The sequence below is a fragment of the Schistocerca cancellata genome, chromosome 7, assembly GCF_023864275.1.
Source record: "Schistocerca cancellata isolate TAMUIC-IGC-003103 chromosome 7, iqSchCanc2.1, whole genome shotgun sequence".
Classification (NCBI taxonomy): Eukaryota; Metazoa; Arthropoda; class Insecta; order Orthoptera; family Acrididae; genus Schistocerca; species Schistocerca cancellata.
This window is the reverse complement of record NC_064632.1, coordinates 606044777-606062972: the sequence shown is the minus strand read 5'-3', so window position 1 is coordinate 606062972 and position 18196 is coordinate 606044777. Positions and strand designations below refer to the sequence as shown.

Sequence of the window (18196 nt, the reverse complement as noted above, 5' to 3'; positions counted from 1 at the left end):
GCAAATCGAAAGACCACTTGTGAAATGCTGTTCGCCAGATAAAAAAGAAAGTCGTTTCTCCATCGAATAGTGACAGGTGGTGAAAATGGATATATTTTGAGAATCCTAAGCGTCGTAAACCATGCGTGAATCCAGGCAAACCACAGACATCCATTGCAAGACAGTTCAAATGGCTCTGAGCACTATGGGACTTAACTTCTGAGGTCATCAGTCCCCTAGAACTTAGAACTACTTGAACCTAACTAACCTAAGGACATCACACACATCCATGTCCGAGGTAGGATTCTAACCTGCAACCTTAGTGGTCGCGCTGTTCCAGACTGTAGCACCTAGAACCGCTCGGCCACCCAGGCCGGCTTCCACTGCAAGACCAATTCGCTTTGGAAAGAAGACAATGCTCTGTGTTTGATGGAAGAAGGGTCTCACCTATTATGAGCTCCTAAAACCTGGTGAAACCGTTAACACTGATCGCTACCAACACCAAATGATCGTTTTAAATCGAGCATTACGTGAAAAACGACCGGAATATGGAAAAAGGCAAGACAAAGTCATATTACTCCGTGATAATGCCCCATGACGCACAGCGAAATGGGTCAGGGAAACGATCGAGGCGTTCAGTTGGGAAATTCTAGGGCATGCGGCTCATTCTCCAGACTCGGCTCCATCCGATTATCATCTGTTTGCATCTCTGGGACACGCTCTCGCTGAACAATGCATCAATTGGTATGAAAATGTACGCTAATGGCTCGCTGACTGGTTCGCTTCAAAAGAACCTGCCGGCGAGGTGGGAGACACGTATAAGTAGCAATGGAAAATATTTTGAATAAAATATTGCTTATCAGTTTCAAAAAACAGACGTGTAATTATTGCAACCAAATTCCGGTTTCATACTCCTATAGCTGGTAGTCTTTTGGAAGCAGTGCGCACTTAACGGCGCTCGGAAATCTTGGTATCTTCAAACGCTACTTCGTCGGAGAAGTGGGTCGCACTGCTGCAGGAGGCTGGCGGAGGGGCGCTCATCTTCAGTCGTACAAGTGTGGCGTGCAAGTGGGAGAGAGCGGAGCAGCGCGTGAGGGTGGGGCGCACAGGTCAGGGCGTGGCTGCACACAGGCAGGCGTACCTGGTTTGGCGGCGGCTAAAGGCAGCAGGCAGGCGGCGAGGAGCGCGGCAAGCGCCCGCACCCGGGGTCGAACCCAGGACCGCGAGGAGGGCTGCATGCCGGCGGCGGCGGCGGCGGCGACCCTGGAACACAGCACGCGCTCTGTCAGCCACTCTGCACACTACACGAGCTGCGACCCGCGAATCCACACATATTATCAAAAGGCATCTATGTACGTACAGTATGTTCCAAATGTCTTGTTAAAACACTGGGTTCATTTCCACCAAACTTGGTACACGTGTAACTCACTGTCTCACCTACCTATCCACATCTACATCTACATGGCTACTCTACAAATCACATTCAAGTGCCTGGCAGAGGGTTCATCGAACCGTCTTCACAATTCTCTATAATTCCAATCTCGTATAGCGAGCTCTGATTTCCCTTATTTTATCGTGGTGATCGTTCCTCCCTATGTACGTCGGTGTCAACAAAATATTTTCGCATTCGGAGGAGAAAGTTGGTGATTGGAATTTCGTGAGAAGATTCCGTCGCAGCGAAAAACGCCTTTCTTTTAATGATTTCCAGCCCAAATTCTGTATCATTTCTATGACACTCTCTCCTATATTTCGCGATAATACAAAACGTGCTGCCTTTCTTTGAACTTTGTCGATGTACTCCCTCAGTCCTATCTTGTAAGGACCCCACACCGTGCAGCACTATTCTAAAAGAGGACGGGGAAGCGTAGTGTAGGCAGTCTCCTTAGTAGATCTGTTACATTTTCTGCCAATAAAACGCAGTCTTTGGTTAGCCTTCCCCACAACATTTTCTATGTGTTACTTCCAATTTAAGTTGTTCGTAATTGTAATACCTAGGTATTTAGTTGAATGTACGGCTTTTAGATTAGACTGTTTTATCGTGTAACAAAAGTTTAAGGAGTTCCTTTTAGCACTCATGTGGATGACGTCACACTTTTCGTTATTTAGGGTCAACTGCCAAATTTCGCACCACTCAGATATCTTTTCTAAAATGTTTTGCAGTTTGTTTTGATCTTCTGATGACTTTATTAGTCGATAAGCGGCAGCGTCATATGCAAACAACCGAAGATGGCTGCTCAGATTGTCTCCAAAATCGTTTATATAGATACGGAACAACAAATGGCCCATAACACTACCTTGTGGAACGCCAGAAATCACTTCTGTTGTACTCGACAACTTTCCGTCAATTACTACGAACTGTTACCTCTCTGACGGGAAATCACAAATCCAATCATATAACTGAAACGGTATTCCAGAAGCACGCAATTTCACTACGAGCCGCATGTGTGGTACATCTACATCTACATCCATACTCCGCAAGCCACCTGACGGTGTGTGGCGGAGGGTACCTTGAGTACCTCTATCGGTTCTCCCTTCTATTCCAGTCTCGTATTGTTCGTGGAAAGAAGGATTGTCGGTATGCCTCTGTGTGGGCTCTAATCTCTTTGATTTTATCCTCATGGTCTCTTCGCGAGATATACGTAGAAGGGAGCAATATACTGCTTGACTCTTCGGTGAAGGTATGTTCTCGAAACTTTGACAAAAGCCCGTACCGAGCTACTGAGCGTCTCTCCTGCAGAGTCTTCCACTGGAGTTTATCTATCATCTCCGTAACGCTTTCGTGATTACTAAATGATCCTGTAACGAAGCGCGCTGCTCTCCGTGGTACAGTGTCAAAAGCCTTCCGTAAATCCAGAAATACGGAATCGATCTGAAATCCCTTGTCAATAGCACTCAGCACTTCATGCGAATAAAGAGCTAGTTGTGTTTCACAGGAACGATGTTTTCTAAACCCGTGTTGACTGTGTGTCAATGGTTAGAATGCTACTACGGAGTTTGAATCGTCTAAAACTTTATAATTCTACTCAACCACAGAATAAAACAGTGCGAAATACTGCCATCTTCACAGCTGCAGAAGGCTGTCTCACGCCCCGGATCCCAATGATGCCAACCGATTTATCGTTTCTTTGTAAGCGACTTCAATTACCACGCAAAATCTCGTTTGCAGAAACAATGAACAAGGCTAAAGGACAGAGAAACGGGAGAGTAGGAGAAGGACAGAGATAGTAGGAACGAAATGCACATAGTCGACGGTAAGGAAGAGTTGTACAGAGAGGAGAGAGAGAGGGGGGGGGCAGAGAGCAAGAGAGAGAGAGAGAGAGAGAGAGAGAGAGAGAGAAAGTCCCGAACGTACGGTTAATTCTTCGGTTGGAGAGTTTTATGGTCAGTAAAAATTCTATATTTTTAAAACTAGGTACATAACGTGAGGGGGATTAAGTATACTTCATTGGCCGTGCATCACCTTGTACCTAGAAATGGAAGATGGTCTTTTGTAAGTGAACTAAGTGATGCAAAAAGAGGCAGGCAGATGTTTATTTAGTCTGTGATCGGTTTCGGGTACGTCCATTCTGAAACGAACCAATGTGTGTCAAGTAAATGTCAGTCCAAAATAGCTGTGAAGAAAGTGGCTTCATATGTGTATGGTCCCAACTAACGTTCGTTAACGAATCACGTTGGAGTTACGCATGAACTGATTTTCTTTGATATCTTAACAACTTCTCTGTCTTCAAAATGAAAAATTGTGTTAGTTTCAATTTGCTAATGTTCCGAAATGTTTTTTGCTGTGAAAATACAGGGTTATTACAAATGATTGAAGCGATTTCACAACTCTACAATAACTTTATTATTTGAGATATTTTCAAAATGCTTTGCACACACATACACAAACTCAAAAAGTTTTTTTAGGCATTCACAAATGTTCGATATGTGCCCCTTTAGTGATTCGGCAGACATCAAGCCGTTAATCAAGTTCCTCCCACACTCGGCGCAGCATGTCCCCATCAATGAATTCGAAAGCATCGTTGATGCGAGCTCGCAGTTCTGGCACGTTTCTTGGTAGAGGAGGTTTAAACACTGAATCTTTCACATAACCCCACAGAAAGAAATCGCATGGGGTTAAGTCGGGAGAGCGTGGAGGCCATGACATGAATTGCTGATCATGATCTCCACCACGACCGATGCATCGGGTTTTCCAATCTCCTGTTTAAGAAATGCCGAACATCATGACGGAAGTGCGGTGGAGCACCATCCTGTTGAAAGATGAAGTCGGCGCTGTCGGTCTCCAGTTGTGGCATGAGCCAATTTTCCAGCATGTCCAGATACACGTGTCCTGTAACGTTTTTTTCGCAGAAGAAAAAGGGGCTGTAAACTTTAAACCGTGAGATTGCACAAAACACGTTAACTTTTGGTGAATTGCGAATTTGCTGCACGAATGCGTGAGGATTCTCTACCGCCCAGATTCGCACATTGTGTCTGTTCACTTCACCATTAAGAAAAAATGTTGCTTCATCACTGAAAACAAGTTTCGCACTGAACGCATCCTCTTCCATGAGCTGTTGCAACCGCGCCGAGAATTCAAAGCGTTTGACTTTGTCATCGGATGTCAGGGCTTGTAGCAATTGTAAACGGTAAGGCTTCTGCTTTAGCCTTTTCCGTAAGATTTTCCAAACCGTCGGCTGTGGTACGTTTAGCTCCCTGCCGACTTCCGCGGGCTACGCGTGAAACTTGCCCGCACGCGTTCAACCGTTTCTTCGCTCACTGCAGGCCGACCCGTTGATTTCCCCTTACAGAGGCATCCAGAAGCTTTAAACTGCGGATACCATCGCCGAATGGAGTTAGCATTTGGTGGATCTTTGTTGAACTTCGTCCCGAAGTGTCGTTGCACTGTTATGACTGACTGATGTGAGTGCATTTCAAGCACGACATACGCTTTCTCGGCTCCTGTCGCCATTTTGTGTCTGCGCTCTCGAGCGCTCTGGCGGCAGAAACCTGAAGTGCGGCTTCAGCCGAACAAAACTTCTTGAGTTTTTCTACGTGTGTGTAGTGTGTCGCGACCATATGTCAATGAATGGAGCTACAGTGAATTTATGAAATCGCTTCAGTCATTTGTAATAGCCCTGTACTTGGTCTTAATGTGATTTCAAGGAAGGGAGGGAGGAATGCTGGGTTTGACGCCCCGCCCACACGAGGTCATCAGAGATGGAGCACAGGCTGGGATTTTTCGAGAGTGGGTGGGGGAATGTTCCGCGCCCTTTCAGTCCCGGCATTCGCCCGGAGCGAGTTAGGAAAATGTCCGAAAATGTAAATCTTGATGGCCGTACGCATGTTTGAACCGACGTCTTCCCGAACGCGAGTCCAGTTTGGTAAACACTGATTTGACTTGATAATTAACGGTGTGTAGTAGAGTAGAAATGTCGCACATAAACAGCACCGAGAAGATTTTCTCCACTGCCACAGTTTTAAATATGAATAGGATTTGAATAGGTACACAACAATATTGTATCGCGAAAGAGTTTTTCACGTTTGAAAAAACGTTGGTTTTCCGGAGCGATTTTTGTAATATCAGAAGAAGACTGCGTCACACAAAAAGTGAATGCTATCATTTGGAAATGCAGTAAGTACATGTAAGAAACTGGCATTAGCAGGACGGTGAGCGGAGAAAGTTGGTGCTGAGCACAGCACACAGCCAGCAGCACTGCCTGCCCCGCACTGTCTGCCCCAGACACTCCATCCAGGTGAGCGCCGTCAGCTGCGCTCCCGCCGGCGCGTTCAGTCTCTGCAGGCCACACGTCACGTCACTGTTGCCACGGACATCAATTTGAACACGTATATAGTGCGAAGTTGTGTTGAATTTCTCGTCCCTTCGTGTCACTGCTTTCCGAGAAGGATTAATATTGAGTTGTCTGTGGTGCACTTCTGTCCCTACTCTGATGCATATCTCGGAAATGAACAAGTTTCAGACAAAACTTTATTTAAAGTTTTACTCTTACTTTGATGCATACATTATATTCACGACTGTGTACAGTTATTTTGAATCACCCCGTAGAGGAAAGGAAATCCGCTACTGCACAACTTCACGACTGATGAGAAACTGCTGGAAACAGTATCTACTGTAAAATATCTAGGAGCAACTATCCAGAGCGATCTTAAGTGGAACGACCGCATATAAACAAAAAGCAGGAAAAGCAGATGACAGACTGACATTAGAAGAAGAATGTTGAGGTAATGAAACTCGCGCACGATGGGAGTGGCTTACAAGATCCTCGTTCGACCGATTACTGAGTGTTGTTCATCAGTACGGAGTACTTACGAGGTCGGACTGGTAGAAGACACAGAGCAGATCCAACGGAGCGCGGCGCCTTACGTCACGGCTTTCTATAGTCGTGTGAGCGGTGCAGACATCTCAACAAACTCCTGACGGTAGGCGTTACAAGAGAAGCGTTGAGCACCACAGAGAGATTTACTGTTGAAATTTTGAGTGAGTTACTGTTGAAATTTTGAGTGAGCACTTTACGGGAAGTGTCGGACAATCATCTTGCTTCCTCTCACATACATCTCACGAAATGACCACGACGAGAAAATCGATCGGAGAAACAGCAACTAATACGAAGGCTTACCGACATTCCTTCTTGCCACGCGCCATTCGCGAGTGGTTTAGGGACGGGGGGGGGGGGGGGATGAATTAGTGGTACCAGAAGTACTCTCCGCCACACACCACTACGTGGATTGCCAAGCACGATGTAGATGTAGACGCACATTAAGCTGTGTAATGAAACTATTTAAAAATCTTCTTTGCAGCTGAAACAGAAGGTTCATTCACAAGTGGCTGACTACTGTAGCACAAAAGTTGAAGCCACGGCACGGGAGACGAATGTGCTGGTGCTCAGAACTAACTCTGCCACTGCTGCATCTGCTACTGGGTCCACCCTTCTACTCACTTACGGCTCCTGCGCCACGCCGGTATTTGCGTTACGTCACGGAGACGGTGGCCGAAACGTTAGCTTCGTTCGAATACTACAAATGAGTGCAACTGTATTTAAACTGTCTCCACTGCGTGATAGTTTCGACCGTCAGATCGCCGTGGGTTTACTCGAACGCATATTTCGCGTGTTTCGCTGTCTGACCACGTGTAGCGCTACCTGATACCTCTACTCTCTTCGCGTTGCGCAAATGTTTCTGATTTAAATAATAACAGCGCGTCGGATACGTTTTTTTTTTTATGCTTAGCACTACGCATTTCAAGAATTTATTGTATAGTGAAAATGTTTAGGTAAGTATTTTGTATGTGTTTTGTGCCTCTCTTCCATTGTATTGCGTCGTCTTTTTGAGGTTAAGGTACCGTACTGTGTCTACTACACACGCACTGTGAACTTTTACTAACAGTATGAGTGATGGCAAGCGTCTGTCTTATTTTCTGCATAATGAGGGAAGGCAGAGTATCTTATAACGACAAAAAGATAGCTACAGTGCAAGTCAGGCAACACAACATACAACCACTAATTTGATCATGACGATGGGAAAGAAATTCTCGAAATGCTTCGTGCGAGGCATGAAAACATACGTCAGGGGCGCATTGTTTCATTATCGTATTTAAAGATACGTTACAGTTCCTAGAACATGGATTATGGTGAAACTGAGTCAAATGTTTTGTTTCCCATTTGCTTCTCGGAGAACTAGTGACACGTTAACTGAATCCGTTCGTAATTATTCCTGACACCACTTTCCTCATCAATATGCTGGTTTCTTCTACATATTTTGGTAACATGGATACGATGAAAAAATTTGATCTGTTTGTCTCATTGATTTTAGTAGGTAACACAAATTTTGTTGTTGATTGACAATACATTGACTGGCAATACAGTGCACATGATTAGTACCAATGTTGATAAACAACAAGGTAGTAAATATCCAAGCATTACAAATGCTGGAAATTACCTAATTTGAAGGAAATTGTCGGCGGTTCAGTTGGTGGGGAGTGGCCGCACCGAGTGCACTGGTTAAGAGTCTGGTCCGCAGCTTAACTCCGCTGATGTGTGTCTGCGTAACAGCGCCGGGTGTTTGTTTCTAGTTGTGCCGCGTAACCTCTGACACTAAGCGAACTTAACGTGCCCATAGTCAATAAAATTCTTCTGGGTTTGAGGCCGCATTGTGAACTACAAAATTGGCGACTGATGCAAGGCGCGTTCCTCAGGGTGTATTGATAATTGTGACAACGGCCGCGGCAGCCTGCGTTTACAATTAACGTGCCGATGTATCATAAGTTTGAGATATACAGTTCCCTTAAAAGGCTAGCAGGAACCTACAACTTCTGATCTTCAACGAGAATGCTACGAGACTGAACACAAAAAGCTCTGCACATGCGCAGGCTGATGTGTTTGGGGCAGGATTATTAGATTATTAAAGGCTTCGGAGCCAGTCACAAGAATTTCCTCTGATCAATCGAAACTGGTTGCAACCGTCCATCGGCCGCAACTCGAATAGCTTTCACCTAGTCACGAATCACAGGAACTGGGAGAAAGCCTGCGTGGAACGCATACGCGTGGTTGCAACTGTATCTCGAACGAACCTATTACTGTATTACTGCGTGCCAGATCGGTGGGGTGGGGGGTGGGGGGCGGTGGTGCGCTAATGTCGACCAGCAGCCCGCTGCTCTGCGTCAGCGAAGGAGGCGGCGGGGGGTGGGGTGGAGGGGGGGCTGAGGGGGCGTGGCGAAGCTTGGAGTTTAAAAAATCGATACATATTACAAAAACGGATGACGTATGTACTAGTATGTACGTATCTTCCACATCTCCTCCTAAATCACTGGACCGATTCCAACTGCTACCTATGAAAGGGGTGGGGGGTGGGCGTGAAGAACAGATGCAGCCCACAACGCGCCGACACCCAGACCCTGTTCATCCAGTACTTGAGAGTGACAGCTCTTGGCCACTTCCAACAAAACTTACGTATAATTTCAAACATTTAGGAAACTTTTTCTTTTTGACAAAGCTCGCAAAATCATAAAAGGAAAAAAGTTAATCGCTTACTACATTTTTTGCTGTTCGCGCAGCTTCATTTATTCGTTCGGCATTTACGAAGGCATTCACAACGTAATGTATTAACTAAAATACTCTGATAGCTCTACACTGAGTCGCACTACTCTTGTAACACTACGTGTGACTGATTCCGTCCGTACAGGCCTCTGAAGGTGCAACGGTACCTACCGACCGCCGTGTCATTCTCACCCGATAGCCGTCAGTGCATGTGGACATGGAGGGGCATGTGGGCAGCACACCGCTGCCAGCTTCCGCGAGCAGAGAGCAGCGACTTCTCGGTCGAGTACTTCCCCGATTGGCCTCACAACAGCAAGCCTTTCTCAATGTAGGTTGTGAGGGGCAGCACTACATCGCAACAATTTCTACTGTTCGAAAACTTGCTTGGTATGTAGGAAGTCTGGTATCGATTTATGGTGCAATAATCTCTCTAATAGTTTGTAGTAGGCACTTAGCGGGGATATCAGTCAGAAATCCTTCCGGTTTCTTTTTTGCGCTGCAGTCCAGGATGAACCTTGGCCTTCCCAGCGAGCTTCCGCCATCCATCAAGGTCACATGCTACCCTCCTCCAGTTTCTGCATCCGATCTTCCGTACGTCTTCTTCGACTCCACCCTTCCATCCTGCTCGAGGTTGACCTCGCCCTCTTTGTCCTCCTGGATTACCAAAGAGAACCTTCTTTACCACCTCAGGTTCCTCCATTCCTGCCACATGACCTGCCCATCTCATCCTTCCTGATAGTATGATTTTTGTTACAGGAACATCGGCAATATAGTGTACAATTCTGCACAGTACCTTTTCCTCCGTTGTTCTCTCTCATACACAGGGCCAATTATTCTCCTCAAAACTTTCCTCTCAAATCTGTCGAGTAGCCTTGCATCGGTTTCCGTCAAGGGCCAGGTTTCCGAACCATACTTGAGAAGTGGTCGAACAAGGGTTTTATAAATACTGAATTTTGTTGGGCAGCTGAGGAGTCTTGGCCGGAATAAATTACTCGAGGTCAAATATGCCTTATTTGCTGATATCAGCCTAATCTTCATTTCAGTTGAGATGTCATTAAAGCAAGTGACTGTGGAACCAAGACACTTGAAGCTATCAACTCTATCAAATGTGTATCCATTCACACTGGAACTTAACGGCATATTGCGTTGATACGCTTTCCCACAGGCCATGTATTTAGTTTTATCTTCATTTATCGTAAGACCCATCTTCTTACTTGCTTGACTTAAGGCTGTAAAAGCTTCTTTCAGTGCGGGTACTGTCCGTGCTATGATGTCTCGTTATGTCTGGTTATCTCCGGAATTTCCGGGTTTCAGCGCCGCGATGAGTTTTGCTTCTTTCCAGGTCTTAGGACAGCACCCGTTCTGATCTATTCTGTGGCAGAGTTTGGCCAACCACCTTTTTTCTCAACTTCTGAGTTCTCTCAAGAATTCTGGCAGAATTTGGTCAGGTCCAGTCGCTTTTTCTGTCTTCATCAGCCTCAAAGCCTGGACAGTTCCTTCTGTTTCCACTTCTTTCACAATGCCCATGTTAACTGGATTACTAACTAATATATTCTTCGCGTTGCAGGAAATCTCTTTATTGTCAGTTGTCGTTAGTTGGATTTTGGAAGTCTCTTTTGTCGCAGTCTCAGAAGGGCTGGAGCCGAGAGATGGCGTGTGAGGCGACGTGGCACCGCCTGCTTTCCCAGCTCTTCCAGCTGGAATGAGGATCTGGACTTTCCACTCGAATCTAGACTTTCTTTCCATCTGCTTCGACGCTCCTCGTTGACAGTACCGCGGTCTCGTCGTTGCTGCTCTTCTCAAATTTACCCGTAAGTTTTCCACGTTCTCTCCTCTAGGAACGCGTGAATTCCTTCCTAACCCCGCGAGAAACAGCATCTAGGGCTGCTTTGTGTACCAGGTTTGTGAATTTTTTGTGCTTATCAGATTTCTCCGGTGTCCGATTTATTGTGTTCTCGACGTTGGACACATAATAAATGCAGTGGGCTTTTCTCGGATTTGTGGGCTTTTCGCGACTACAGTTACCGGAAATTGCTGGCTGCGTGGGCCGCACGGGCGTGCCCGCCGCTGGCGAAGGTCACGTGTGGCCACGTGTGGACTGCGAGGTCGCAGGAGCCCTGGGGTCGGCCACCAAGCGCAGCTCCTGGCTGTCCGCCTCCGGTACCTTCAGCCGTCGGTCCCGGATAACCAAACCTAGTGTGCTCAGAGTTACAAACACCGACGTAAACTGCTACATGATTAGCCTCGGGTAAAATACCTACGAACCGTATCTGTGATTGAGGCTTATTGACATTATACATCATCAGCTCTCCCAGTTTTATACCGATCGCATATTCTGCGGGTATCTCTTTTGTGTCTACATTGCCTAGGAGTTCATGCTTCATCGGGGTGGCTATATTGTGCCTGTCACGACCGACGTAATCCACACCAGTCAATCCCGGTTATTTCAGTAAAACCCCGGCATGGAGCACGCCGTTTTATTACTTCGTTACTACTAACTGTATTCGCGACACATTATGCAGACAGTATTCGTGTATTCTACTGAATTTGTCTCCAGAGCACATAGTTCAGGAGATACGGCATCATAAGCATTGAGATTCATGCAAAAGAAACTGCAAGGTGAAATTCGCTAATGGTACAGCTGAAATACGAGTACAGATGTGTGACTAATATGTTAAATATATGTGAAATGTGCGTTCGCGGGGAAAAAACCTGCACCGATTTCAACTAAACTTGATCCACATTCTGTTTACCGTCTGGGAAGAATAGGCGTAAAAACCAGTAATCTCCTATTGGTTTAGGGATGATTACGTGGAGAGGAAAGGGGGTAGCAGGAGATCGAAAAACGGACATGGGGAGCAGGAGATGGCTAAAGATACGCAGGAGGAGGAAATGATCTGAGAGAGGGGGGAGAGGGGGCGAGAATAGACACAAAGAAAGGGAGAGGAGGATATGGAGTGCGAAAGGAAAGAGGTGCAGATTGACAGAGAAACAGATGGTAAAGACAGGGGGAGGAGAAGGTGAGCATAGAGAGGTGGGAAAGGGGGGGAGGATTGACAGTGGGAAGGGGATAGTGGAGATAGAAAGGAAAGAAGAGCAGATGGACAAAGAGAGCAGGAAGGTGAAGATGGACAGAGAGGAAGGGGGGGGGGGGGGGAGAGACAGGAGGTTGAGGAGGTTAATAGAAGACTGGATTAAATACAAACCTAGGCAGTGCTGGGTACTAAGCTAGCAAACAGAAAAAAAAGAACACGGAGAGTCTAGCACCCATAGCTGGGAACTATAATCAGACTCATTGGAAAGGATTTTTTTGAGACTAAATGAGAAGATTTTTTGGTAGATTAGCATGAAAGAGACGAACAAGATGGCGACCTGACACGAATTCGAAAGGCTTTGCTTTGCAAGTCACGATATCGGTGCCCTGTGCCAGACAGCCGTACGGATGAGACAAGAGCTGTCCGTATCCGCAAATCACTCATCCATATATGCAAATCCTTTACAAACCATTTTTAACATTTTGTAAATCGCTTTAATAGACATCCGGAAGGCTACCGCTATGCTCGCAATTGGCCTGAATTGTCTTCTGCTGAAGTCAGACTTCGTAATTCACTGGCTAAAGGAAGTACAGGTCGATCATGACCTCATTTCAACGTATGACGTTGTTTTCGCGGTCTTCAATCGTCGATGCAGCTCTCTCTGCTGCTCTATCCTGGGGCACGCTTGCACCTGACGCTGTTTATGTATTCTTGCCTGTGTCCCCAGCTCCCCTCCTCCATTCCTTGTTCCCAGTCAACCGACCTCTTCTCTTAGCCAAGCGGTGCCATAAATTTCTTTCCTTCCCAGTTCGATGCAGTCAGTACCTTCTCCTCAGTTAAGAGATCAACCCATCTAATCTACAGGATTCTTATATAGCACCACACTTCAAAACTTATCCTCTCCTTCTCGTCCGCGCTTCACTTTCGTACTAGGCTACGCTCCACAGAGATACTTGCAGAAAAGACTTTCTAAGACTCAAGTTTATATTGAGCTTTAAAAATTTATCTCTTTCAGAAGGTTTTTTTTTATTGACAGGCTGTATTTTATATTCAATATTCACTGTCCTTCGGCCATAGTCAGTTACTTTGCTGCACAAACAGCAAAACTCATCAATTACTTTTAGTGCGTCATTTACTAATGCATCGCCTAATTTAATTCGACTACAATTTATAGTCCTTGTATTATTTCTCTTCATGTTCATTTTATGTTCTCTTTTCAAGACACTGTCTATTTCATTCATATGCTCTTCCGAATCCTTTGTCGTCTCTGATACAATTACGTCATCGCCAAATCTCTATATTTCTTCTCCCTGAACGTTAATTCCCTTTGCGATAGTTGTCCTTGGTTTCTTTTACTGTTAGTTTGGCGTACAGATTGAATAACGCCGTGTCTCACACCTTTCTCTACCACTGCTCCCCTGTCAAGTCTTTAGATTTTTATAACTCCAGTCTGGTTTCTCTACAAGTCGGAAATTATCGTACTCTCCCTGCATTGAATCTCTGCTACCTGCACAATTTCAAAGAGTGTTGTCCAGTTCACACGGTCAAAAGCTTCTTCTAAATATACAAATACTATAAATGCCGGTTTGTCTTTCTTCAACTTATCTTCTGACGAACGTCGTAGAGTCAGTAGAGCCTCGCGTGTTCGCGTATTTCTCTGGAAACTAAACTGGTCTTCCCCAACGTCAGCCCTTAACAGTTTATCCTTTCTTCTGCAAATAGTTCGTGTGAACGTTTTGCAACCACGACTCATTTAACTGATGGTTGGGTGACATTCACGCCTGTCTCCTTTACGTTCTTCCTCAAGTGTTGGCCCTCCTGGGTACCAGGGCAGGGGGGGGGGGGGGCGTTTCGTCACGACTGCCTCCGCAGTAACTCTGAGGGAATGTTGCCTCCTACAGCGGGCTACTTTCCATGTAAGTGCTACGTCAAATTCTTCTTCTAGTATCATACCTCATCTTCACCTACTTCTTGTTCTGTTTCTCTAGTACTGTCTTCAAGTTGATTTCCTCTCTTACGCCCCTCTATATAGCGCGTTAAAAAAGGCATTCCATATTCTGAGAGTAGGTAGTATTTATCAAAATAAGACAAAATGTTCATTATAGATAAGCCTAAAACGAATACCTTAAGAGCTATGACACCTGGTAATCTCCGCTACTGTGAAACACATCTCTTTAAATAATTTTTTTTTTATAGCCAAGATCGCGGTCGAAAGTACTTTTCATTGACCGCTTTTGACCTTCAAAAACTTTTATCGGTTGTACGTTATGTTCCACTGAGCGTTCCTTAGTCGTGCCATTTTGGCATTTTAGTAGACAGTATAGAATAAAAATCAAATTACATACAGGTCTGTCACAAATCTGTGTGGAATGTGAAATACACTCGGGGGACAGCGGTGCCTTAACAGCACCTGAGAGCCGACGAGAAAGGCTATCGATCTTTCAAGGACGTGACACAGGCCCAAACCGCCCCTGGGAGGGTGGAATCTCGAACAGCGAGCCGTGACAAACGTACGTATCCAATGCCGTTAGCATGCGGCGCGCTACTGATGGCAAGACGGGGAGTGTTTGTGCCACGTGGGGGATATGTGATGCCAAACATACGTTAACATATTGCGTCCGTTGCAGAAGATCGAGGACTCGTAAACGGTGATCTGGGAGCCGAGCTCCTACTTGGGACAGCAGGCGACGGCGGTTGAGGGCAGTCGTGCGCCACAGCCCGACCACGAAATCGAGTCCTAGGCATCGGACAGTACCTGCTCCAGCGTAACGTCGAGCGCCGGCGCGCCGGCCGGGAACGTTACAGCAGGGGGGGAGGGGGGGGAGGGGGGGGGGCTGCGAGGCGACGTCCGCCGACAGTACGCTGACTGGCCCCTCTCTAGGACTCAAAGTTTCCACCACTCTGACCTCCCTACAGACGGTGTCAGGACTTAGGTAGGAATACACACACACATCTCGTCGTCGATCCACATTTCTTTAAATCGGCATCATACAGGGTGACAATTATTCAACTATCTGAACAAAACGTAAATTAGTTACAAACTACGGTGTGGACACACATTATTCAACATGTAAACGTCGCTACAGATATTCGGATTTAGGTTACGACATGTTCGATGTGCTTGCCATCATTGGCGATGATGTGGCGCAGACGAATAGCGAAATTCTGCAAGATCCGCTGAAGTGTAAAATTCTATGTACCGACTTGACAGAAAATCCTAGCAAGTTCTGGTCTTACGTTAAATCAGTAAGTGGCTCGAAACAGCATATCCAGACACTCCGGGATGATGATGGCATTGGAACAGAGGATGACACGTGTAAAGCTGAAATACTAAACACCTTTTTCCAAAGCTGTTTCACAGAGGAAGCCCGCACTGCACTTCCTTCTCTAAATCCTCGCACAAACGAAACCATGGCTGACATCGAAATAAGTGTCCAAGGAATAGAAAAGCAACTGGAATCACTCAACAGAGGAAAGTCCACTGGACCTGACGGGATACCGATTCGATTCTACACAGAGTACGCGAAAGAACTTGCCCCCCTTCTAACAGCCGTGTACCGCAAGTCTCTAGAGGAACGGAAGGTTCCAAATGATTGCTCGAGTATCATGTCGTTTTTGGAAACCCAGAATCTACTCTGTAGGAATCAACATGGATTCCGGAAACTGCGATCGTGTGAGACCCAACTCGCTTTATTTGTTCTTGAGACTCAAAAAATATTAGATACAGGCTCCCAGGTAGATGCTATTTTTCTTGACGTCCGGAAGGCGTTCGATACAGTTCCGCACTGTCGCCTGATAAACAAAGTAAGAGCCTACGGAATATCAGACCAGCTGTCTGGCTGGATTGAAGAGTTCTTAGCAAACAGAACACAGCATGTTGTTATCAATGGAGAGACGTCTACAGACGTTAAAGTAACCTCTGGCGTGCCACAGGGGAGTGTTATGGGACCATTGCTTTTCACAATATATATAAATGACCTAGTAGATAGTGTCGGAAGTTCCATGCGGCTTTTCGCGGATGATGCTGTAGTATACAGAGAAGTTGCAGCATTATAAAACTGTAGCGAAATGCAGGAAGATCTGCAGCGGATAGGCACTTGGTGCAGGGAGGGGCAACTGACCCTTAACATAGACAAATGTAATGTATTGCGAATACATAGAAAGAAGGATCCTTTATTGTATGACTACATGATAGCGGAACAAACACTGGTAGCAGTTAGTTCTGTAAAATATCTGGGAGTATGGGTGCGGAACGATTTGAAGTGGAATGATCATATAAAATTAATTGTCGGTAAGGTGGATACCAGGTTTGAGAATCATTGGGAGAGTCCTTATAAAATGTAGTCCATCAACAGAGGAGGTGGCTTACAAAACACTCGTTCGACCTATACTTAAGTATTGCTCATCAGTGTGGGATCCGTACCAGATCGGCTTGACGGAGGAGATAGAGAAGATCCAAAGAAGAGCGGGGCGTTTCGTCACAGGGTTATTTGGTAAGCGTGATAGCGTTACGGAGATGTTTAAAAACTCAAGTGGCAGACTCTGCAAGAGAGGCGCTCTGCATCGCGGTGTAGCTTGCTCGCCAGGTTTCGAGAGGGAGCGTTTCTGGATGAGGTATCGAATATATTGCTTCCCCCTACTTATACCTCCCGAGGAGATCACGAATGTAAAATTAGAGAGATTCGAGCGCGCACGGAGGGTTTCAGACAGTCGTTCTTCCTGCGAACCATACGCGACTGGAACAGAAAAGGGAGGTAATGACAGTGGCACGTAAAGTGCCCTCCGCCACACACCCTTGGGTGGCTTGCGGAGTATAAATGTAGCTGTAGATGTAGTGTCGGAACATCGATGCTGTCGATGAACTCCTGAATGGCTCTTTACAGCTCCGCAACGGTTCTTAGGTTACTGCGGTACACCTCATCTCTATTCTAGCCCAACAAAAAGGAGTCGCATATGTTTAGATCCGAAGAATCTGGCGGCCAATCGAAGATCATGCCAGTGGCCTCTGGGTACCCCATAGACAGAATGCGGTCCCCAAAGTTCTGCTCCAGGACCTCAGACACTTTCCTGCTTCCATGGGGTCGAGCTCCGTCTTGTACGAACCACATCTTGTCGAAATCAGGATCACTTTTGATAATGGGGATGAAATCATCTTCCAAAACCTTCACGTACCGTTCGGTAGTCGCCGCGCCATCGAGGAATACCGCACCGATTATTCAATGACTGGACACTGCACACCACAGAGTCACCCGTTGACGGTGAAGGGGCTTCTCGATCGGGAAATGCTGATTCTCAGTCCCACAAATGCGCCAATTTTATTGAGGAACCTATCCACATGAAAATGGGCTTCGTCATTAAAGTAAACCACACATGCGCATACTAATGCCCACCATATCCCACGGCCAACCGTGCAGTTTGAACGTCGTAACGCAAATCGTTCAGAAGTTATGACGATTTTATTTCGTGTAGTTCAATAACTGTCACCGTGTATATACAGCGTCAGTAGGTGCAGCGCACAACTGGAGGCTGCGCCCGCTGCCGTCGCACCCGACTGGCCCAGTTTCGGCGCCCGCATGCAGGTGGAGAGCGAGCGAGCGGCGCACGCCTCTCTGCGAACAGGACCACGTTCCGCGAAACTGTGGAACTTCAGCTTTTATAACAGGAAATTGTACGGACACTGACTGACGTGAGGACACCTTACCGAACGTGGAAACCATTTATAAGTGGCACAATAGGCCCACATAAATTACAATTGAACATAGTTATTTCTCTCACCGTAAAGCAGTTGTTTAAAAGTTAGGGAATCTTAACGTGGCATATGAGTGCACTTCGTAGACTGTACTGAACACGTAGAAAACATTTTTGGTACCCTGCAAACCGTTCTATGTATCATTACGTAAAACGACATAGAGAAATCAAAAATGAACTAAAAACTCAAAACACTATTTTCTATCGAGGAATAGGGAAACTTCCGAAAGAGACACAGGAAGTAACTCGGAGAGAAGATATTAAAATCTTTGCTAAAATGACAACTAAACAGTCATTGTAAAATAACGGAGGTACTCTTCAAATATCTTACGAAAATGCACTGGGGTGACGTCGTCGACAGTGTTCAGTATTTCGTAGTTGTCAGTGCCAATGAAATTCACCGAC

At 46.0% G+C, this 18196-nt stretch overlaps 1 protein-coding gene across 1 annotated transcript in view; it reads right to left on the bottom strand.

The window, feature by feature from the left end:
- LOC126091892 (cadherin-99C) overlaps nt 1–18196 on the bottom strand; it is a 631851-nt gene that overhangs the window by 355517 nt on the left and 258138 nt on the right. The window contains exon 2 of the mRNA XM_049907188.1: nt 1121–1242. Coding sequence (XP_049763145.1) covers nt 1121–1217 — 97 coding nt within the window. The 5' untranslated portion in view covers nt 1218–1242. The remainder of the gene's footprint in view (nt 1–1120; nt 1243–18196) is intronic.